The 22318-nt window shown below is 52.4% G+C and overlaps 6 protein-coding genes across 6 annotated transcripts; 3 read left to right on the forward strand and 3 right to left on the reverse strand.

Annotated features, from left to right (window-relative positions):
- Positions 1-337: 337 nt before the first annotated feature.
- PG994_006158 (41 kDa peptidyl-prolyl cis-trans isomerase) lies at positions 338-1521 on the forward strand (the record flags this gene model as incomplete). Its single annotated transcript, XM_066857567.1, has 2 exons — positions 338-689; positions 755-1521. 2 exons carry the CDS (start codon positions 338-340, stop codon positions 1519-1521), a joined length of 1119 nt encoding a protein of 372 aa, XP_066716836.1.
- A 1272-nt stretch (positions 1522-2793) lies between these two features.
- On the reverse strand, positions 2794-5007 carry PG994_006159 (uncharacterized protein; the record flags this gene model as incomplete). The annotated part of the gene is made up of 1 exon (XM_066857568.1): positions 2794-5007. One exon carries the CDS (start codon positions 5005-5007, stop codon positions 2794-2796), a length of 2214 nt encoding a protein of 737 aa, XP_066716837.1.
- A 1060-nt stretch (positions 5008-6067) lies between these two features.
- PG994_006160 (Protein phosphatase 2C-like 2) lies at positions 6068-8088 on the reverse strand (the record flags this gene model as incomplete). The annotated part of the gene is made up of 7 exons (XM_066857569.1): positions 8019-8088; positions 7380-7689; positions 7233-7306; positions 7097-7181; positions 6821-7027; positions 6504-6764; positions 6068-6435 (listed from the first exon to the last, which is right to left on the reverse strand). Exons 1-7 carry the CDS (start codon positions 8052-8054, stop codon positions 6068-6070), a joined length of 1341 nt encoding a protein of 446 aa, XP_066716838.1. The 5' UTR covers positions 8055-8088.
- A 3034-nt stretch (positions 8089-11122) lies between these two features.
- Positions 11123-12085, reverse strand: PG994_006161 (uncharacterized protein; the record flags this gene model as incomplete). Its single annotated transcript, XM_066857570.1, has 1 exon — positions 11123-12085. The coding sequence occupies one exon, from the start codon at positions 12083-12085 to the stop codon at positions 11123-11125; it is 963 nt and encodes a 320-aa protein (XP_066716839.1).
- Positions 12086-14846: 2761 nt separating this feature from the next.
- PG994_006162 (uncharacterized protein) lies at positions 14847-15868 on the forward strand (the record flags this gene model as incomplete). The annotated part of the gene is made up of 4 exons (XM_066857571.1): positions 14847-15097; positions 15261-15428; positions 15557-15680; positions 15716-15868. 4 exons carry the CDS (start codon positions 14847-14849, stop codon positions 15866-15868), a joined length of 696 nt encoding a protein of 231 aa, XP_066716840.1.
- Positions 15869-17830: 1962 nt separating this feature from the next.
- On the forward strand, positions 17831-18718 carry PG994_006163 (Non-Catalytic module family expansin; the record flags this gene model as incomplete). The annotated part of the gene is made up of 1 exon (XM_066857572.1): positions 17831-18718. One exon carries the CDS (start codon positions 17831-17833, stop codon positions 18716-18718), a length of 888 nt encoding a protein of 295 aa, XP_066716841.1.
- Positions 18719-22318: the final 3600 nt, after the last annotated feature.

Consider the following 22318-nt stretch of genomic DNA (forward strand, 5'->3'; position numbering starts at 1 on the left):
GCAGCTTCACCAGCTACTAGAATCCGAATGCGATTAAAAATCTGGCGTCCAATCCCATTGATTGCTTCAATTGGATTGTTGATCGGAAGATTTGTTTATTTGCTTTGCTTGGGTTGTAGACTTCTTGAAAAAGAACAATTGCAATTGGTCCGCACATTCTCAACCCGCCTTGGAATTCCTTTCCTTCTACGTGCTGCTTCACTTCTAGATACCCCTGCAGTACTTACCTACCTCTTCACACACACATCGACTTGGCCGTTCTTCCTTCAACCGCCCTAACCCGCACCAAGACGCACTCACTCGCTACCACCCTAGGTAAATTAACCGAGCAAGCAACATGGCCGACGACCAGGTAAAGCGCAGCAAGGTCTTCTTCGACATCACCATCGGCAAGAAGGCCGCCGGCCGCGTCACCTTCGAGCTCTACGATGACATCGTCCCCAAGACGGCCGAGAACTTCCGCGCCCTCTGCACCGGCGAGAAGGGCCTGGGTAAGAGCAGCAAGCCCCTCCACTACAAGGGCAGCATCTTCCACCGCGTCATCAAGCAGTTCATGATCCAGGGCGGCGACTTCACCGAGGGCAACGGCACCGGCGGCGAGAGCATCTACGGCGCCAAGTTCGACGACGAGAACTTTGAGAAGAAGCACGACCGTCCCTTCCTGCTGAGCATGGCCAATGCCGGTCCCGGTAAGTTGCACTTCCAATAAGTATAGAAACTCGAAACTCGGGCTAACCTTCTCGCGAAATAACAGGCACCAACGGCTCCCAGTTCTTTGTCACCACCGTGGCCACCCCCCACCTCGACAACAAGCACGTCGTCTTTGGCGAGGTCCGCAGCGGCAAGTCCGTCATCCGCCAGGTCGAAAACCTGCGAACAGAGGGCGGCGACAAGCCCACCCAGGACGCCGTCATCGCCGACTGTGGTGAGCTTACCGGCGCTGCCGCCGAGGCTGTGGGCGCGGATTCCAAGGCCGCCGATGCCCTGGGCGATGCCTACGAGGACTTCCCCGAGGACATGGACGAGAAGCTGGACGCTGTCAAGATCCTCGAGATTGCCGCCAACTGCAAGGAGTACGGCAACAAGGCTTTCAAGGGCGGTGACGCCACCCTGGCCCTGGACAAGTACCAGAAGGGCCTGCGCTACCTGAACGAGGAGCCCGACCTGGACGACGCTCCCGCCGACACCAAGCCCAAGATGGACGCGCTGCGCTTCACCCTCAACAGCAACTCGGCCATGATGAACATCAAGCTGGAGTCCTGGGCGGATGCCGAGCAGGCCGCCTCCGCCGCGCTGGCGGTCTCGGGTATCAGCGACGCCGAGAAGGCCAAGGCGCTGTACCGCCGCGGTGTGGCCCTGATCAAGATGAAGGATGAGGACTCGGCCATCCAGTCCCTCGAGGCGGCCAAGAAACTGGTGCCCGGTGACGCCGCCATCAACAAGGAACTCGACGCAGTCAAGAAGGCGGCCGCAGACCGGTTGAAGAAGGAAAAGGCGGCTTACAAGAAGTTCTTCGCTTAAGCGGGAGGAGCTGGTGGTGGTGGAATACTACGCCATGTGGTCACTATTTTGTCTCCCCATGAGGTCAGATATGAAAAGTGATAACAGACGAGGACCTGGTCAAGACCGCAGACGAAATAGACATGCCCTCTAGCGGCAACAGCGAAGGCAATCCAGTCTATCGCATATACCGTTGATGATAGATCCATGATAAACGACGAGAGAGAAAAATGAATGGAACGAAATCATGAAATACCTCAATCCATGTCTGATATATGTGGCATTTCATATAATCTGGTACTGTGATTTGTGTTTATGTTACGCCCTCGAGCGAGAGATATCAAGCCAATGAATGCTGAGCCTCGATTTTTAAGTAATCGTCCATTAGCAGCCATTCCTTCATTTTCCGACGGATAAGTCGGCTTCGTCTTCGTCTTCGTCTTCTTCTTCTTTATGCCCCCGCGCGCAGCGAAGGTTCACAATGAAAAATTATGTTGTATGTACACGCAGTACACATAGTGCAGACATCAAAAATTACACCACCTGCGGCCCCCCAAATGGGGAGAGACAGCGCTCGCCCAGCTCACGATGTGCCATGTGGTCTGGAAGCCAGCGGGACCTACGCGGAATGCCCTCTTGAACGGGGTAGGTCCTTGGAATTAGTAAGTATGAGGAAAGGAAAGAGGGAGAAGAGAAGAAGAGAGGATGAGGGAAGGGAAGTACTTATAGGGGGCCCTTACTTGGGGTTTACTTTGAGGGTTTGTAAGGCGGACAAAGGACTAACGCTGCATGCGACTTTCTTTCCTTTGTAGAGGGATGTAGATATGGTGGTTTGTGTTTTGTTGGGCTTTGTCGAACACGGACGGCATTCTTGTATGGGTGAGCTGAGGGAGCAGATGCTGGTTCTTTGTCACGTTGGCTGTCGTAGGAATGCTCTTTCATTGTCATCGTATGGCACCACTAATCGAGTATGATGCCGGAAACAGCACCAAAGCTGAACTCCCTCGGATCGCAACAGAGAGACGACTGGGCATACGAGTAATTAATGATGATGGTGGGCCTCTTCTTGAATACAGTTCGCAGGTTTCTCTATAGTCCATTGCATTATAGTATAAGTCGCGGATAGCTCCACGGCAGAAGCACCTGACCGTATAGTCGAATAAGTAGTTTTATCTAATCCAATGTATGGTACAGTATTGAGTCCGAGGGGAGAGAACCCATCCAGCTGTTTGTACAATGCCATATACCCATGAACCCGACATATAAATACACAACACATCCGTTTCGCTATCATCATCCATCATATCGTTCGTTGTCCGAGGAGGGCGCAGGCAAACGTAAGATCTCGTCCTGGTAAACCCGCGGCCTCATTGCTATGTCCACCATGAAGCTATTCCTGGCAGCCGGCGTCATAATCTCGCCCGCTTTCAGCGCGACGTGTACTTTGCGGTCCATCTCGTAAGCCTCCAGCAGCTTCGACGCTAGACCTGCAGACGGCTCGTACACCAGAGCCAGGGCGGCATAGTGCTTGGCAATCCTAGAGCTGCTCAATTGGTTGCCGGGTTTTCGTCGCAGGGCCCGGATCTCGTCCTTGCCGAATATGACATCTTCCCATGTCTTCAGGAATACCCGGCGGCCAGCCAGGTCGCGGTCCTCCTTCAACAGGGGGTTGAGTTTGCTTCTCATGTGGGAGCTGGTCTGTTTCGCAAAGGAGGCATAACGCCAAATGACACGAAGCTGGTTGGGACCGCGGTTCTTCCATGCTATCTGGAAGAGGAGCTCGAATGTGACTTCGTCTGGATGTATCGTAGCCCATCGCTCTTGCATTGACCGAATCGTGGCTACATGAGCCTGAACATTACGGCCATGTGTAATCATGGTATTCATCGAAACCGCATCAGGTCTGACTCGGCCCGATGCTGCGGCGTAGTCTAATAGATCGTTGCAAAGATCCAGCCTGCTGTTTTTTCCGAGAACTTTCAGCAAACGGTTGAGCGTGGTTGTGGTCAACCATTCCGGGCCATGGAGTTGATCCTGGTCCAATACGAACTGTTCCATGCTCGACAGATTCCGGAAACATGACTGAAGCTTGAAGGGGGCCATGTGGCTACCAACTTGGACAAGCGTTGACTGGATACGGGCGAGGCCCTTTCTTTCCATTTTGGCAACGATCGCCTGCTTTGCCTGGACATCCTGAACGAGATGCAGTAATTCTAGCCATGTTCTGCTATCAGGGTGATACCCTTTTCGCAACATGAGCTTCACCGTCGAACTGAATCCGTCAAGGTCCCCCGCTTTCGCACAGCCATTGAGGAACAGATTGCAAGTTTGTGTGTCCATTGGGACCTTTTGGACTTCGGCTTGGTCGAAAATAGTGCGAGCGGCCGGACGTAGAGAGAGGCCCCCCTTTTGCAGGAATGCGAGGGCGAGGTGGAGAGCATTGGTAGAGATGCGCGACTTTGTTTCTTCTGATTGGAAAAGTTCCACCAGCATCAAGGCCACAGTTTCCTGGTGTTTAGGGGTATCTCGCCCAGCTTCGTATATTGCGCCAAGCAGATGACGGGGCACCACACCATGTACCAACGCAGCTATATAAGCCTCGAGGCTCTTTCTTGTCCACTGGGCAGGACGTTTGATATGCTTTACATGGTGGTTAAGTGTATAGTAACGGAACACTGGAATCCGCCCCACGGGAGCAATTCCCTTCTGTACTGTGAGAGAATTGGCATCCTGCGCTACGCCTGTTCCACCTAACAATTTAATCGATCGAGGCTCGTCGTTTTTTTGGGCCCAGAGATCCATAAGGATTTCCTTGGAATCGGGGTCCATGACCCTCACGGCTGTCAGGCTGCCTATTGCCTTGAGAATGTCCGATAGGGCCTTTCGGACAGGGTGCTCGGCGCCTGAGAGGGACAGTGTCACCGTCTCCGTCTCGTGGTCGATATATTCGGTGCGCACGATGCATCCAGACCTCCTCTGCGTAAGAGACGAGGCCGCTGTCGACCCCGTGAGCATCTCCAAGACCTTTTGCGCCACTCCCTTGCCGACCACCACCTTGAAATCGAAGAGCCTGCCGAATTGGGGCGTGTACTTGGCCAGAAGATTCAGGATGCTCTGCCAGCTCGTGGCCGGCTGCTCCTTGGCCGCCCGCCAAAAGTCGAACAGTTCTTGGCGGTCGGCGCTGATGCGATGCTTCCTGGCACTCCGCTCCGTCTCATGCTTGCTAGGATATCGCATTTCCGGGCTAACAAGGGCCTGGTTGCTAGGCGGCGAGCCTGTTTTCTCTCTAAAGGTGGCCATTCGTTTGATGACTCGGCGAAGTTTTGCCCGTCGGTAGGCAGAAGGCGAAGGCCCAACTATGGTACGCTCCGGGGCCGAGGTATCTGCGGTCTGGTCTGGCGTTGACGACACATCGGTCGCATCGGCTGGTTGCCTGACATGGCGAACAAGCTGGCCATTGGATGTGCTGGAGGTATTTGTTCGAGTGCTAACGGTACGAAACAGCATCGCTAGGTGCGGATGGGTCTCCTGGGAATCAAGGAGAGCCCTTGGGCACGCAGCGTGCATACGGGAGCTCTCCATACTGATTTGACTCCCAGGGACATGAGCTATAAATGGAGCATTATCTATGACAGGCAGATAGAGCCCGAATGTAGGGCAGAAAAGAATAGTCGACTCGAATCGAATCGACTGGATCGCTGAGAGCCCTGCGACAATTGTGCATTGCATGTAGAATTTTAGGGAGATCTTATCGGGAAGCGGGTCGTCCTTATCAGTCCCCGTACAGTAGTCTGCCCTATGTTTTGGAGAGGCCGAACCGGGGAGATGGAACCTCAACTTTTATTCCGTCGCTAGGTACCGAGTTGTCACATTGGTCACATATACATTTGATGACACAGTCTCTTGGAAAGTGCACAGTGTAATTCAAAATTTCGAATGCATATCGGTTCAATGCTCCATGCTAGCATTAATACATTGTTGTCAGATATGGTTGTCCTAGGAAAACGCTTCAGAATCCACCAAATCGGGTTCTTGTCCCCGACGAAGACAACAACCGTCTTCGCCCGGAATCTCAAGGTTCATCACTCACTCTTGCTGCCTTGGCTTTTAGCAGGTTTCCCGACCCAAGGTTCCGAGGAAACTGCAGCCCTGCCAGCTTCACGCTATCGGATGTCTTCAACCGCATAACAATGGCAATAGTGGTATCATCTCGCCCTATGTCTCGCTTATCGCCCATGCCCCCCCTGAATGAGATAGGAGAGACAGTACTGTCTGCCAACCGCCAAACCCCCTGCCTTTCCACACTTGCCGCCTCTAGACAACATCTTCAGGTGCTGCTGACCATAACAAGCTTCACCATCCGACCCCCCTGCTAATTCACACGGTCTATCCTCCCACCCAGAACATTGCGCGGAAAATGTCATGCAATGAGTTTCGGTTTACCAAAGACATCTCCTATCCTACTAATAGCAGGTATACCATCTTCAGACGTGTTAGAAATACCCCTAGTGTGGTACTCAGTCCTTGGTCGTGACGCTCGTCTCGGGCTTGGTCTCCTCCTCCTTCTTCACCGCCTTCGTCTCGGTCGCCGGGTATCTTTCGTAGCAGGCTCCGTCTTGGTCTCGGTAGACTCGCCCGTCTTCTTCTCGCTCGAAGGTGGCGAGGGAGCTCGGGGAGGTTGGCCGTTGCTTGCGTCTTCGCCCTCTCCAGGGTTGGACTTGGACACTTGGCTGGCGAGGTCCTTGTCTTCGTCGGCGCTGTCGAACATCTCGGCGTCGTCTGAGTCTGTCAAGACCTCAGTGCCATCGCCAAGAAAGATTATACGACCCTTGTACCCACCAATACCGAAGTTTCTTGACTTCTGACCCGTCTCAACATCATAACCGCTGTCGCTATCATCGAAATTATGGTGAACACCAGGTCCTCGGAATTCGGCTGGATCGGCACGTGTCAGTGGTTGGTCCAGTAGCGCTTCAGCCCGGGAGTCGTTCAAGGTGGCATACCATATTCCGGCGGCGCACAGGGGCCATCGCCCTTGGCTACGCGACCGCTGACTTCTTCGTACCAGGTGTCCTTGTCCTTGCCGCGTAAAAAGCCAATGACCATCATGGTCATGTTGTCGCAGCCGACTCCGCCGGTCTCGGAATTTGATGCGAGGCAGTTGTCCATCATGTTTTCGCAGATCTTCTCCAAATCTTGTTTCGCCGCAACACCTCTTCGAACAAACTCGACAACGGCTTGAGAAGACTGACAATCCCAGATACCTATTGCCAACGTCAGTCATGGTGTCCAACAGTTCCTCGACGGGGGAGGTATATACCGTCACAAGCAATGACCGAAAACTCATCATCGTCGCTTAGGTCGTGGACAACTACATCGGGATAGGCAGTGACGATCTGTTGCTCGGGGGCAAGCTCGGCGCTCTTCTTGAACTCAAAGTCTCCGATAGCGCGAGACAGAGCGAGGTTACCATTGACGCGGCCGAAATCGACGAACCCACCAGCGGCAGTAATACGAGCCTTCTCACCTGTTCGAACAAGTCAAGTGTCAGTAGATTGAAATCAGAGCTACCATTGTCATGAAATGTAGCACGAACCTTCATTTTGCGGCTTGTGGTCGAAGGACAGTGGCTTGGCCCGACCCTTGACTCCCAGAACACTTCGAGAATCACCGGCATTTGCCTGGCAAGGAGTCAGTAGAGGAATGATTAGCCTTGGCACAAGTCAACCCACAATGTAGATCTTGTCGTCAGTGATTAGACCGACACAAGCAGTACAACCGGAAACCTCCTCCTCGTACTTAGGATCTGTATGTGGTCATCTTGGTCAGCTTATCCATTTCGCCCATATTTCCATCGCATGGTGGTTTGCAGTGCATACCGCTGAGGATGGCGCGGTCGGTCGCAAGGAAGCAGTCCTTGAGAGCCTGCTCGTAGTTGCCGGCCTTGAACGTGTCCTGCTTCAGGAGGATGTCGTACATGTGTTCTCCGGCGAATTGCGCGACCTTGTCTCCGCCGTGTCCGTCAAAGACGCCGAAGAAGGATAATTGGGACGTGTGTTGTTTCGCCTCCTCAGAGTCGGACTTGATCAGGTTGAGCACGCTGCAATGGGCGTCTTCCATGCTAATGCGCCATCCTTGCATCGCCGATACACCGTAAAGCATGCGGGCATCTTCGCCTTTTTGTGACTCCTAGAGCATTACATCATTTGTCAGCGGTCCGTGTCCTGTGTGCAAGATCCAGCCACCCCTCACTAGACACTATGGGAAAAAAAGGCCATCTGGCTACGGATCGGGATGCTCGTTCTCCATGGCAGGTATGCGATGTGATCCGAGCATACGCGCGCCATTGCCAGAGCCTTGGGCAGAGAGAATGAGGACAAAGATACACAAAGTGTGGAGTATGAAACCAGGAGATTGCGCGGCGATGAGCAGCGTCCGACATGGCCAAGGAGGCAACATGAGGGCCAAGCGGCCGACGCGAGTGAAATCATGACACGTGTGGACAGTATGAAGCTTACCTTGTCGACGATGGGTTCAGAGAGTGTTTGACCCATGTTGAAAGGACTTTCTACCGCAGCGGTAGGCTACGGGCGTTGAGGTTTTGGCGGGGATGATGGTTGTAGTGGGATGTAGGAATCGCCGACGAGAAATGTGGTAGCTGGCAACAGAGGTGATGTCAAAATACCTAGGGAAAGAAGGTTGCAGCTGGGGGGAGATGAGGAAGCCCGTCGTCGGAAGAAGGATTGAATTTTTCACACTACCAAAGTGTGATATGCTTGGTGTTGTTTGGGCCAGAGGACTAAGGTCAAGGTGACTGATTTCCCACAGTGATGCAGCCAGTGAGCAAAGGGTGGTGCGTTGCGGTGCAGGTAGGCAATTGAGAAAACCCAATGGGATTTGGCTCTGGTATCGAAGTACATGTATTTCCTGGCAGCAAATGGAGGGACAGCACCAGCACCTTGAACTGCTGCGAAGGCGGGGTACAACCACCGCCCGCCCTCGCCATCTGTGCTCACTCGCTCTCTCTCCCTTTCTCCCTCTCGGCCTGTTTCTCGCCTGCTCGCCTCTACCAAATGTATCCAGTAGGTTATGTACTATGTACTCGCATCCAGGGCGTAACATAACATTGAGCGGGCTCATGAACATCTTCACTCACGCCCCAGCGGTCTGAATGCATTCGATTTGTATAATTGATACCTAATATGTACGGATAAGAGATATGCCAATGTACATAACTGGTGGGTAATAAGCCTGCTATCTCAGAGATTACCGAGGTAGGTACTTACACAGCGTCAACTATCTTTTAGTTAGGTCTGCACGGATACCTAACCGAGACCTCCATGCCCACTACACCACATGTTGGATGCCTCTGTCAAGCTCTAGAATTCCTCCTGTAGGCATATGTTGGGAGAACAATCAAAAGATCAAACACGCGCCTTAGTTATGGCCCGGATTCCAGAGTTGAAGCAAGAAACCTGAAATAGAGACAAACAAGAAGCATAGTTGTTTTCTGCCCTGTAGCACGCGCACTTGGCATGTCGTCCACGGACTCAGAGACACACTCATTCTGTACATATATCCCACTAGGTTGACATGGAGACACTCAACCAATCAGATAGTCGTAAGGGGCTCCGGTTATGTGTCAGGTAAAGACGTGATGAGCAGCCTATTGAGGACTGGGTGGTCTAGATCCCCTATCTCCATCTGTCTACAGTACATGTAGGCAGAGCTCTCTCTCTGTTCCCACTAGCTTGATCGGGCTTCATCTTCACTCTGTCCTATTCTTACTTATATAGTCCCTATCCACTCTAGCCTCTGCTGTTCTGCTGCTACTACGCCCGGAGACGAGACCGAACTCGAACAGGAAGTGGATCGATCGTGTGGGAGCTGTGGGCTCATGGTTGGGTGGTGGGCGCATCCGAGTCCTATGAGGTTTTGGTGCTTTTTCATCATCCAGTCACCTTATTTGAAAAATCTCTTTCCCATCAAGCGCGCAACTGGGGGGGTCCCTTTTCTTTTTTTTTTTAATAGCATATCCCAAGTCCTTCTACTTACATATCTCTGGAAAGCTGCAGCTTTGTATGGCGGGCGACAATCCGGTATCACCAAGCCGACGGATGGTCGCGTGTCTATCTCAGATTTTTGAAGGGTCCTGGCCAATAGCTTTTTCTGTTGGCCAGGCCCTTGTTGCTGCTGAAATGACAAGCAACCCATTCCGTACTTAGGTCAACAAGCGAGGATCTGGACTCCTCAGAGCAAGGGGGCGCCGGCGGCGTCCTCTGGCTCGTGTCCGTCGAGCTTGGTCCCGTTGTTCCCCCCCCCCTCGTCGTTTACCTTACTCGTGTTGTAAGGGTCGCTAGCGGTGACATCATATCCTACCTAAACCTTTGTGTCAGTCCCTTGGGCGGCTTACGGTAATTGCGTAGAGGACTACGGAGTACGGATACTTTGACCAACAAAACCAGTTTGTTTGTTTTTTGTTTCGCTCTCAAGTCTCTGTAATACCTCCAGCGAGACATTATCACCAGACTCTGACGTATCCCGTCAGCTAGGCAACTTTTCTTCTTTTCTGGTCCCCACGCCATGGATTGGCCCAGGCCAGAGATGGAGGCCAGATGCAGCTTGACAATCCCATCAGGCCAGACAATGCTATACCATACATTGCAGAGAGATGACATCGTCACGGCATCCACTCGCACCTGTCGTTTCGGCATTCAGTTAAATGGAATTCGAAGGCATCATCGGTCGTATTGCCACGCCTCCACTATCTGAAGGGTTAACTCTAGGTACCTTTTGCGGTGCTAGGATGCAATGTTCCCAAGTATCTTCCTGAGTGATATTTGGGTGCAGGCATTCTGAAGGCAAAGCCCACAGCAGCAACCACATGTTTGACTGACTACTCGATCACTCTCGATGTGAGGTATGATAATCAATCCTCTCGTAGGTTTGAAGTCCCCTTTCAAGACGAATGGAAAGTCAGGGGTCAGGCAATCTATGACTCAGTAGTTTATCGAGTCAACAATGTTCTTGGGACAGGCGATATGGCCCCTTCAGATTAGATTCCAGCTACCTAGATGCGACAGTCAACAGCTACCAATGCTCGGTTCGCCGGAGTTCGGCCACGCCAGAGAATGCGATACTGCGGAGAAAACCGAGATAATCCGTGAATAAATAACAAATTGCTATGCTAAGCCCGATCCTTCTGTTTGAATGCTGATGCTGTAGTGCTTACCACAAATTTTACGAATGAGGAAAAAAGCAAAGCCCCTTTACGACGCTGGTTTGGGACTAAATAGCAGAGCTCAGCCAGGCCGAACCCAAAAGCCCGTAAGATGCACGAGTGCATTTGACGTGTGCAAAGATAATACATTATAAGTAACTGGCCCCCTTGGTTCCACCCAGTAGGAGACAGAGAGAGACAGATATAAAGAAAGGGATATGAAGGTCCCGCGCCTCAAATCAAGGCCGGAATTCTCCAATCAGTACTCTCCCGCAGACGAAGACGACTCATCCGGCCTCACGGCTTCCCAACCATCATCTGTATCGTGCGTATGCTTGCTGACGAAGGTCTTATTAGACCGTTTCGACATGTTGCTCCCCCCCCCCCACCTCCCGCCATTGCTCAATGAATACCGGGTCCTCCCCCATGGAATGCCCCATTCAGCCTCTCGGCCAGGGGCAACCGCGTCGGGGTCTCGGGAAGAGGTCGCTGCGGATGAGCTGCTGTTGGTCGTGGCCACTCTCTCGGGGGTGGCGTTGTTGACTTTGTTTTCGGTAGAGTTCGGGCGGTTGACAGCGCATGCTGTTGCTGCTGCTGCTTCCGTATCCGACCCACGGGGAGCTTCTGGTCTCCGTGGCGAACGTGTCGTATTGTTCGACCTGTGCTGTCCGGGGAGCCTCTCATCGATGCTGACCCAGATGTGGCGACGGACCCCTGAGTCGCAGACGATGCGAGTACGCTAGGGTATAGTGATAACCTGGGAGGTACCTTGGGTAAACCCACCTCCTCCGGGCTTCTGTCCATCTTTGGTCTGAGCCATTGATTAGGGGACATGAGATCCTTGGAATTCCGATTGCTCCAATTGGAAGCGCCCTGAGCCTGGCCAGTGGCTCTGCTAAACACACCTGTAGGCTTCACTGGGGACCTCAGGTCCTTGTGTGCAATACCCAGCGAGTCCCGCGCGATCCTGTCCCAGAATGTATCGCTATCACGTGACGCGGCAGTGAATGTTTGCAGCGTCGGAGGTGGTCTCTGGACATCGCTGGTAGTAGAGGCAGCAGACTGGGTGATCGGTGTCAGGGTTCTAGGGGAGTTGGCAGTGTAGCCGCCTCCAAATAGCGGACTTGATCCGTCCACGCGCCTGCTGATCTGCCGTAACTCGCCCGGTCTGCTTGGTATGTGGACGATGGTCGGCTTCGAGATGACGTTGGCATTGACGGGTTTCTCCGCGGCTATGCCGGTCTTGAGGATACTTGTGCGAGCCGTCTGGGTGCTGGACGTGCTTTGGTAGCTCTTGCGCTTGTACTCCTCCAGTAGCTTGAATGCGGTGCCTTGCTTCCACGCTCGAGAGACTCGTCTGCCCATGCCACGAACACTCAACGTAGAGTCGCGGTTCCCGGACAGAGCGACACCTATATCCTTCCCTCACAAGCTCAACGCTCGAACCGCGGTCGCTCTCAGTTCGGTATGCAATCTCAGGCTTGTTCTGTATGCTGAAAGGCTCATGTATCCTCGGCATGTCCAAGTATGCAATGCTAGACCTCTCGTTGTCGCCTCTGCCGGGACGCAATCCAGGGTCTCTAAGGGTGATGTCGTATTCATCCTCCCCGATGCTTGTATCTGATAGAAGACTGTCGCCTTTCTGGACAACAGTCGGTATTCGTAGCGGTAGAGGAACTGCTGGGTCTCGAATACACCGTTGATCCAACTCTGATGCATATGAGCCATGGGATGACCTCAAAGCAACAAGTTGATGCGTCACTGGATGGCCATGCAAGCTGTTTTGCGAACTCCCTGTGAACGATGTTGCCGACGATTCCGAGTTCGGTGTTGCGGTACTGTGATTGGTGTGTTTCCTCTTTTTTCTTCTCTTTGACGATCCTATATCAAACACGGTGTGCAGTGGGCCATTTCCGGGACCGCCGGTGTCGTGACGCACGAATGAGCCGGGAATGGGTGCAGATACTTCCAGGACTCTTCCTTCGTCCACCCTACGATTTCTGCGCCGGCGACAAAATAGCACTACAATCAGCGCTATCAACAGGACCACGAGTGGGAGGAGCACTGCCAAAAGAGGAGCATTGACCGCGGATCCCCCCGGGTGTGCCCCGGCTGTTGGCGTAGCTGTTGGAGCTGGTAGGTCTGTGGCTGTTGACACACTATCACTTGGGTTGATATGTATTGTCATCGTTCGTGCCTCCCTCTGCTTAGTGCTCTTGGAGGTCGCAGTGACAGTGACCGTGTTGTCCAGCGCATTTTGCACGCTTGGGACAGTCCCGGAAATAACGACTTGATGAGTCCAGTTCCAACCAGGAGTCCGTAGGCTCGTTGCTCAACTCCAGGTCTACATCTGACGGATCCCACAGGAATGTCTTCACGTCTACCGAAACGCTGCTGCTAGCAGTGACGTTGAGATCAGTCAATTTTTGGCGAAATAATTCCGTGAGAAAGTTGACCGCCAAGGTGATATTGACGGTGCCAGAGAATGTATCTTGCAGTGACACGGTGATGTTCGATGAGTTTGCTGCCTGCCCGGGTGTCCCACCCAAGCCCCAGGTCTCATTATTAAACGCAAGCCAGCTGGGAAGGCTGGATGTTGTTATCGACTTGACCTCCTCGGGCCTCAGTGGTCTATTATCGAGCGCCACAGTATTTACTAGGCCCGTGTATTCGAATTGTTGCCCCCTGGTTGCGTTTAGTACAATTAAAGGGGATGTCGATGCGAGCTCATGGATCCCAACGACCAACGAGAACTTCAACGGGACTGACGCAAACCCGAATACATCGGAAGCTACCAGTTGTACATCGAATTTCTGGGGAGGCTGGACCAACGGTTCGAACGGAGGAGTTGTGCCTGCGAAAGATAAGTTTTTAGGATTGAAGCCGACCCATGACGGTAAGGGTGCATTGTCCCCGGATACTGCATAGTAATTCAACTCTGAAGCCCCGTTTGCCTGAAATGTATTCCGGTCAAAGGTAAAGGCGAACGGTTTTGACGGATGTAATAGTAGTGAAGATGGTGGCGAAAAGGGTCCGAATCCTTGCGCCTGGGCGGCAAGCGGAATCTTCACTTTCGGGGACGGATTCCTTGACACTACCAGCGTCGCGTTCGTAGTCGTCGTGCCTAACTCGTCCTTTGCTTGCAGTGTAAATGGGACCCCAACTACCTCGCCAGGTGGGACATCTTTATCTTTTGGTTCACCGAATAGGCGTCTGCTGCTGCTATCGATCGAAAGCCAACCCGGGGCATCCGCCAGGCTGTATGACATCGGGTAGGGGGAAGAGAACGTTGAAGGAGAGAATATGAACGAAAAGGGCTCCGAGATACGAGCCACCGGTGGTAATTGTGAGTTGATGGGGAAATAATCCCGAGGTGAAGATTTAGCCAAGCAGACGAAGAGGTAGATCGTCGCTACCAGAGTCCGCCGCGATATCATGATGCACAGCGCATACCACCAACTATACAGCGCTCTACGCGCAAAACGAATGTTATAAGGCGACGGGACAAACACGCATCATACATACAATAGTAGGAAAGAAGCTCAAGCGGGTTGTCTACGAGAAAAGTCATCATGTAAAAGGTTACCTTGGTGATAATGCCACATACAATACCGAACGCGTAGAGCGGCCGCTTCGCGTCGACCGTCACGGCGTCGTGATGGAATTTGACATGTCTCGCACGCATAGCCGTGCTAGTAGACGAGCAAATTCCTCTGCCGGGCCCAGCACATGGTTTCCTCAAAAGGTTCCCTCCGGAAACCGATACGTACATTGAACTGGTATGTGAAGTTCGGAGAATTAAGATAAGATGAAGAATCTGGCCCCTCTCCCTCCGAGTCTCCGACATATCGAAGTGGGAGGGAGATTGGGCTGAAGAGAGGGACGGGAAGCTGAAGCTCCTATCCACGATCGCCGACAAAAACGGGCCGGCAGGCTAGCACTAACAGACCCTGCCAGTCGAATAACCTCTCGTCAGCGAACCCGCCTTTGAGCCAAAGGGCAAGGGAGGAAGGAGGAGATAAGAATATTGGCCTAAGGAACTTTGCTGAAACATCGTCCTCAAAAAGTGATTGTGTATCCTGCAGTGCAGTCCCCCTCCTCTTCCTCCCTTCTTCACATAATCACCATGGAATCGAAAACGTCGCGGTCACCGTCCCCCGAGTATTCACCACTTGCCATCGGCACTGACTTGGCACCACTACAGGAACTCAAGGCAGCGGCCACGACCAATCTCGATTTCTCGGGTCTCCTCTCCGACGCCATCCAGCTGCACGAAGACCTGAAGTCAGGTAATGGAGGGCAGGCATGGCCAGCTGGCATGGTCCTGGCAAAGCACATGCTCCGTTATCACCGACACAATTTGAAAAATTCTAGAATGTGGGTTCGGACTTGCGCATAATGACTTGTTACCCTATCCCTCTTGTGTTACCAGGAAACCGGTGGGGCGTACAGGCTTCCGGCTTCCAGCAAGAGGAGGCGTGAGTGAGAGGATTATGGATCTGCAGAAGTTGATTGCTGATACTTCACGTCATGACCACAGTCTAGAACTCGGTGCCGGTGGAGGTCTGGTTGGACTTGGAGTAGCCAGTGGATGCGATATCGCGCAGCCTGTGTACGTTACCGACCAGGTTAACATGCTGCTCCTCATGGAGAAGAACGTGGCATTGAACAAGCTTGGCTCTCGGGTCCAGCCCGCCGTATTGAATTGGTAAGTGGAATTCTGCCAGACGACGACAACGCCCCAAATTGGAACCGTGCCGTCCGTATACATGGAATCTTTATTCTATACCTGCGATCTCTAATTGCAGATAATCTGACCGCATGTTGGTGTCACAGGGGAGAGCCGCTCGGGGCAGACGTGGTCAACTTCAAGCCAGATGTCATTCTAGCCGCTGACTGCGTCTATTTTGAACCTGCATTCCCTTGCTTCTCGCCACCCTGTCTGACCTCCTGGTATTGTGTCCGTCTGCAACCATCTACTTCTGTTTTAAGAAGAGGAGACGGGCCGACATGCAGTTTCTCAAGAAGGCCCAGAAGGCTTTCCAGACTGTAGAGCTTGTCGACCAAGACCGTGAAGTCTTCTCGCGCGAAAACATCTTTCTGTACAGTTTTAGAAGTAAGACTCGGGAGAGTAAGAGTGCTTCTTGAACGTGAATAGAACGCGACATCCTAAACCTATCTCTCGAGGGTTATAATTAGTGACGTGGCTCTCCCTTTCAAGACATCATGATGCCAAGGCAGCTGGCCTAGGCCACACCGACTTCCCTGATTCCTTCAGCCTCGAGTTCTCCTCAACTTCTCCTCGATTCTTGAAGTAGTCTGCTGCAGTCGGTCAAATGGACCCCATCCCCCTCCTATGTACTTTGAGGATTGCTCCATTTTTGAGAGGCAATTGCGTATTCCAACCAAGATTCCCTGACCATGGTACGATCTCTTGAATTTTTATCTCTCATAATATGTAACCTAGAGTACTATACAGATGCATATGTGATGGACCAACTGTTGGTCTCGACAAGGCGATATGCCGTCAATCTACCGATTTGCGACATGGGCAGAGAGGGCCCTAAAGCGGGGGTGTTTCCTTGCAGTCGGGTTGTCTCCCGCTTTTTCGCGCACGACTGACTTCGGTTTTCATCATGTAACTAGATTCTGTATTTTCTCCGATCCGTCTCGCATGCTATGCATGTGGCACTGCAACTTGTAAGGTTAATACTGTACCCCCTCAGAGCAACTGCTGACTGCATCGTCAAGTCGTGCCAGTCTCAGCATTATCTGTCGCCGCACCGTAGGGCTTACGCTTAGGTACTAATCAGGGGCCATCCACCACCGGCTGTTAGTCGACCGATCTCTGTCTCGAAGATCAATCTCTCAGGACCACCCGTTGTTTTTGCGTGCCTACTTCCGTGGCAGGCTGTACATACGAGGGGCTAACAGCCTCGAAGCCAATGACAATTACAAGCGGCCTCACTGCTGCTCGTACGGAGTCAGTCAAGTCTGGTGGAGCTGAAGTGCGCAAGAGTTTTTTTTTGGTCTGGATGCGAAGGCGACACGCGCGGAGAGTAAGATGCCTGGATGGAGGCCTGCTAATGCAAGCCACGGGTGTGTTGGGTAGTAGCCCGGAGTAGTACGACGCACGATATAGCCCAGCCTGCCAGCACTTGAACGGCATCAGCTTAGCCTGTTGGTCCACCATTCCCGGTTGCGCAACGGGGATTGGAGAGATCGCCAGGAACGGATGCGCTCTGCCCTTGTGTTGAGCTAATCCAGTTTAATTCAAGGGGGGACAGAGGGCAGAGACGGCTCGCTCATTGGCTTCTTGGATCATGGCGTCCCCCCTGCAGGCTGCAAGGTACCAACTTTGGAGTAGAGCGGACGCACCCCCGGTTTCTGGTTTGTCAACGACGCCAGCTTGTGATGATGTGCCACCAACTCACTAACGAACTGCCTTGCTCGTTCTCTGCTCACTCCCTCTCTAGTTTTTACAGGCCTACCCACACCAGCCGCAGTCCCAAAGTGCGCCTTTTGTTTTAGACCTAAACCCACCCAATAAGGTCAGGCTACCGGCCAGGAAACGAGATGCTCTAGGTCGATACCCTCTACTCAGTTAGGCCCGAATTGTTTGGACCAGACCCTAGCAACGTTCCCTCCCCCCCTGCGGCCTGCCGGGACTCCCTCGCCTGTCTTTGTTCCGCTCCCCATGGCGCGCGCCCCTACTGCCCAGCACAGAGGAAGCCAAATAAAGAGAGCCGACTTCCTTTCACTTCAACCATGATCTGTCCCCCCTTGTGACCACCAACCACAAACCAACATTCCTTTCATGAGCAGCGCTCACTGTATACATTCATTTCAGGCCTCTACACAAGACACCTGCTCACCACACTCATTCTCTTCGGAGGAACTGGACTAGGTCACGAACCTCCGCAACACTTTGCAATACGATACCCTCTTACGACCAACTTGCACCCTTCTGTTGCAAGCATCAGCAATTGACAAACCGAGACACTCCTTGAGTTAGCACACTACTTGGAATTACTTCCCAATACCCCTCTCAGGCTGGGTCCTTGATCATCACGACTTGCTTTGATATTCGAATCAATACCCTCATACAAGATGAAGTCTGCTACTTTTGCTACCGCCTTGTTGGCCTCTGTCGCCATTGCGCAGCCCCATGGCCATGCCCGCCATCACCACCACGAGAAGCGTGACTTGGTTGTCGACTGGACTACCGAGTGGGTCACTGAGACCGTCTGGGTTGACGACCTTCCGGCTTCGACAGCCGCACCCACCACAACTGCTGCTCCCGCTGCCAAGCCCACCACCAGCAAGGCCCCGGCTGCTCAGTTCTTCGAGCCTCCCCAGCAGCCCAGCCCTTCAGTTCCTGAAGTGAAGCCAACTACCGAGGCTGTCAAGCCTGTTGAGACATCTCCGGAGCCAGTCCCGGCACCCGTCACTACCAACCCACTCCCTCCGGTGGTTGCTCCTACGACTCTCATTCCGGCCCCTAAGCCATCCACTGTTGCACCCCCTCCCCCTCCTCCTGCTCCTACCGTTGTCGCACCTCCCCCGCCTGTCCAGAGCACTACCCAAGCTGCGCCGGCTCCGGCTCCCTCTGCTCCCTCATCCGGTGGAGGCTCAAGCAGTGCTGAGAAGTTCACTGGCGACATCACCTACTACCAGCCTGGTATGGGTTCTTGCGGCTACGATGACAGCGCCCTCAAGGGCAATGTTGTCGCTGTCTCGAAGGCCTGGTTCATGAGTGTCGGAAATGGCAAGACCAGCTACGGCGTGGACCAGCCTGCCAACATCCTCTGCGACAAGACCATCACCATCAGCGCCAAGGGCAAGACCACCCAAGCCACTATCCGTGACTCTTGCCCTGGCTGCGCGCCGGGTTCGATCGATGTCACCGAGGGTGCCTTCAAGGATCTCTTCGGCAGCCTCGATGTCGGCCGATCCGAGGTCACCTGGTGGCTCAACGAGCCCGTTGCCGGCGCTTAAATGGCTAGCAATGGGACGTCACAAAATCTTATTCTTCTTGGGATATACTTTCAGGGCGCATGAATGCACCATTTTATGGCCTTGGGGGCAGACCATGTCTCTCAAGTTTTTGGGACAAGGCGTTTACGGGGGGGGATCCCATGGGGGAAATCAGATGACACTGCTCATCTCGCGGGACAATGGAAAAATTTAGATTAAAATTCTTGTATATACCTTACCAAAGCCGTTACGATCCAACTGGCTATTCACACAAATACAGACGCTTCGTCTCATCATAACTTACTCGTGCCGTTCATCCCTTCTTCTGGTGTCAAACCTTGTCGTTTACTTTAATTGGTCTGATCATGACCCACTCTTTCACCGGGATCTTCACCTTGCACCTTGGAAAGTCAAAGTGCCAGGCGCATGCGAAATTGCCCGTGCGAAATTGCAGAGTGCCTTTGAGAAGGGCGCAGCATCACTTCTTGTTAATCCATCATCATCACCTAGGGAAATTTCCAATTGGGATCCTCACTGGCGCAATACGAGCAGCGTAGCAGACAACAGGTCCTTTCTGGTCCTCAAACCCGGGCCATCAGTCAAAGTCTGGTTAATATCCACCAACGCAGCACAGTCGGATCCTCCGAATCCGTGGTTACGGGTAGAGCGACCACACGATCGGTCTTTCCATCAACGTTTTTTTCATGAAATGACGCGATGTCGAACCAGGTTTCTCTCTCACAATTTACGCCAGAGCTTTGGCGATCAAGTAAACAGGGCAATGGGAGCTTGGACACCCTCAATCTACAATAGGATCCCTGAAAGTTTGTTAAACGATAGATACCGTTTCGGACTTCAGACGAAGTACCGACAGGCCATATTTGTGTAGGAAGTACATCGAACGTCCATTTAGAACATAAAAAACCAGAGGAGTTACTGCCGTAAAAGATATCCCGCCACTGAACAGCTATTATACGTTTCAGCACGATAGAGGTATTGCGGACGCATAAAATACCTGTACAAGGGCTCTCACACAAGGGTATGAATTTGACAAACTTTCAGGGGGGCGGGTGTATGTGGTTATTGAACTGCTCCACCCAATCTATATGGGCTGCCTTATTACGTAAGGTAGGTAGGTAAGGTAAACAAACGTTGAAACGGCGGAAGAGATGAAACGATGCAACGATACCTCGTATATCTGGGTTGTCACTTCCGGCAATGAACTGCTACGACGTAGTGTAGGTCAGTGTTGGGTAAGAACGTGTCCCTGCTAATACAACTAGATCTGGTATCTTATTCGATATGAGTCGCCTACGGATTGTGCGTATGTACGTACTTACTTATGCATAACAGTTAGTTGTCTTGGTGCGAGCCCATGTTTCGACTGATCAACGGCTCCGTTCAAGACGACTCGGTATACATATATGTAGGCCGGAGTTGCTGGAGCGACTGGAGAGAGTCAGGGATAAAGACAGCGCCGGTGCTATCCATGGGCGGTTTCTCTATCCGTCCGGCATAGCGCTCGTTCTAAATAGCGCCAGGCATTGGGCTGGACTGGTCTGGTCAAGTTCCCGAATCAGACTCTCACTAGCCAACGGTGCTGGTGCTGACTGGGGGTCTTTTTCTCTTCTCTTAACTTTGTAGCGGAGAGCGGCAGAACTCTTTGTCGAGGGTCTGGATTATACCGGCGAGTGACATTGAGGCCAGCCGTCTAGACTGGAAAGGTTTCCAGCGGGCGTGCACCTTTGAGATCTCGGGAGGAGGAAAGCATTAGCGGTATGAGGCTGCGGGGGTATTGCAGCGGGCGATGAAGAAGCCAAGTTACTTAAGCAATTACAACCGACGTCAGAAGAGGCTTCACCTGTCGATCGTGGGTGACGGTTTCGCTTCGGTCATAATCAGAAGGGCTTCCTCTTCTTCGCTCTCGCTCTATATAGCTCGAGAGCGATGCCAGGGTAGACGTTGTAATACCTCAGACACTGATATGTGAGAACTTCATTTGGTTTTCCATCTCTTGCTGCTGGTCATATTCCCACAATGATCTTGATACGGCAGTAAGCCACAAGCACATATAGCTCAGGAGTTTCTTCACGTCCTATGAAATTCCTATTACACACCTACTCAAGCGAAGTTTTTACCACATGCATTCCTTGGGCATTAGCACTGGTTTTTTTTCTTACGTTACCTTCCCGACCGGATAACACTCTTCAGAATGGCCCGGTGAAATCTTGGCCCCACGATGATGTTCCCGATAATATATGCAGGGCGACGGGACCTCCCCCTTGACCGGGACCTGACTCGGGTGAGCTTCTCCAGAACCCCATCTCAAGGTTTCGGATAGCATGGAACTCGCCGGCTCGTAATATACGTCTCAACTGTTTGCACTGGGACTCGCGGCGTATTTGGCTGGACTTGCGATCAGCTACATCTCTCACATCCTCAAAAGTTCAACAACCAGTAGCCACAAGCTCTAATACTACGTACAACAGCCGCTCAGTCATTTGGACCTAGTAAGCTTCAACTCCATTCCGCTACGGGCAAATCTGCAGGTTTCATCATGGTGGGTGAGAAAACAAAGAAAATAGAGTTACTCAAAGCTACATGTATTGCTTTTCCTTGCCGGCTTGCTGACGTGATATTTTCATCCGGTGTCTTATTAGCAGGCATTTGTTTAGTCTTGTCACCAACGTGCCAAGTAAACCAATCCCGGAAGTTTGCCAATCTCCAGCAATATGTAGGTCATTTGAAGCCAGCTTGCAATATCAATACCAGGACCATATGCGCCACGAAGTTTCCGCTGTAGAGATGCATTGATAGTGATCAATCCGCTTCTCCCGACGACTCACCTCCGACTTAGCCCCTCTTCCTCTTCTACGCGCCCCCGTGTTCACACAGGGGTAACAATAGGTTTCTGCAGTTGGCTGTTCTTGTACATATTATTCACATACTTACTTACAGTAACATGGAAATAAAAGAAGACCTCTTGCCAAAAAAACAACTTGCAGCTACTATTTGAAAACCTGGGCGCCTGGGCTCTGACATGGCGGGGTCGTCCCGGCCAATCAGCTACCCAAACTTTTATTTTTAGGATGGGGGACTTCCCCTTTGGGCCAATTCGCGAAGATGAGGCCTCCCCCCTTGCTTCACCTGGCTTCCCGGAAGAGGTCTAGTCTTGTCCCTTGCCGCCGGGGCTGTTCATGATCATGTTCCAAAATGATGGTCAGTGGCCAGGCAGGCGAGCATGCCTTCGGAACTGACCTTGGGTGCTTGGCAAGTTGCGCTGATCAAACCGTCCGATCTCTCTCTCCCCCTCTCCCGTTTGGGGGCTGAGGTGCCTCAGGCGATCCGACGAACTTCTGGCGTTTCGGGGCTGAACCCGAGAGCCAAGGGTTTGTCTTCCCCATCTCATGTCTATGACCCAGTAACCTTGTTTCCGCTCCTGTTGAGCAAGACTCATCCTCGGTGCCATCAAACTTGCCCTTACTTCCTTACCCTACCTTGTCTGTATCTGGGAAATCTTTGTCACATACCTTATCTTACAAGATTCGGAAGGGTTGGACCAGCACTACAGAAAGCGCAGGCTGCTTCTGTTTAGTAAACAAGCCTATACATTTCTTTGTA

The sequence above is a fragment of the Apiospora phragmitis genome, assembly GCF_038363925.1.
Source record: "Apiospora phragmitis strain CBS 135458 chromosome Unknown utg000006l:1.0-5683423.0:1.0-5690449.0, whole genome shotgun sequence".
NCBI lineage: Eukaryota > Fungi > Ascomycota > Sordariomycetes > Amphisphaeriales > Apiosporaceae > Apiospora > Apiospora phragmitis.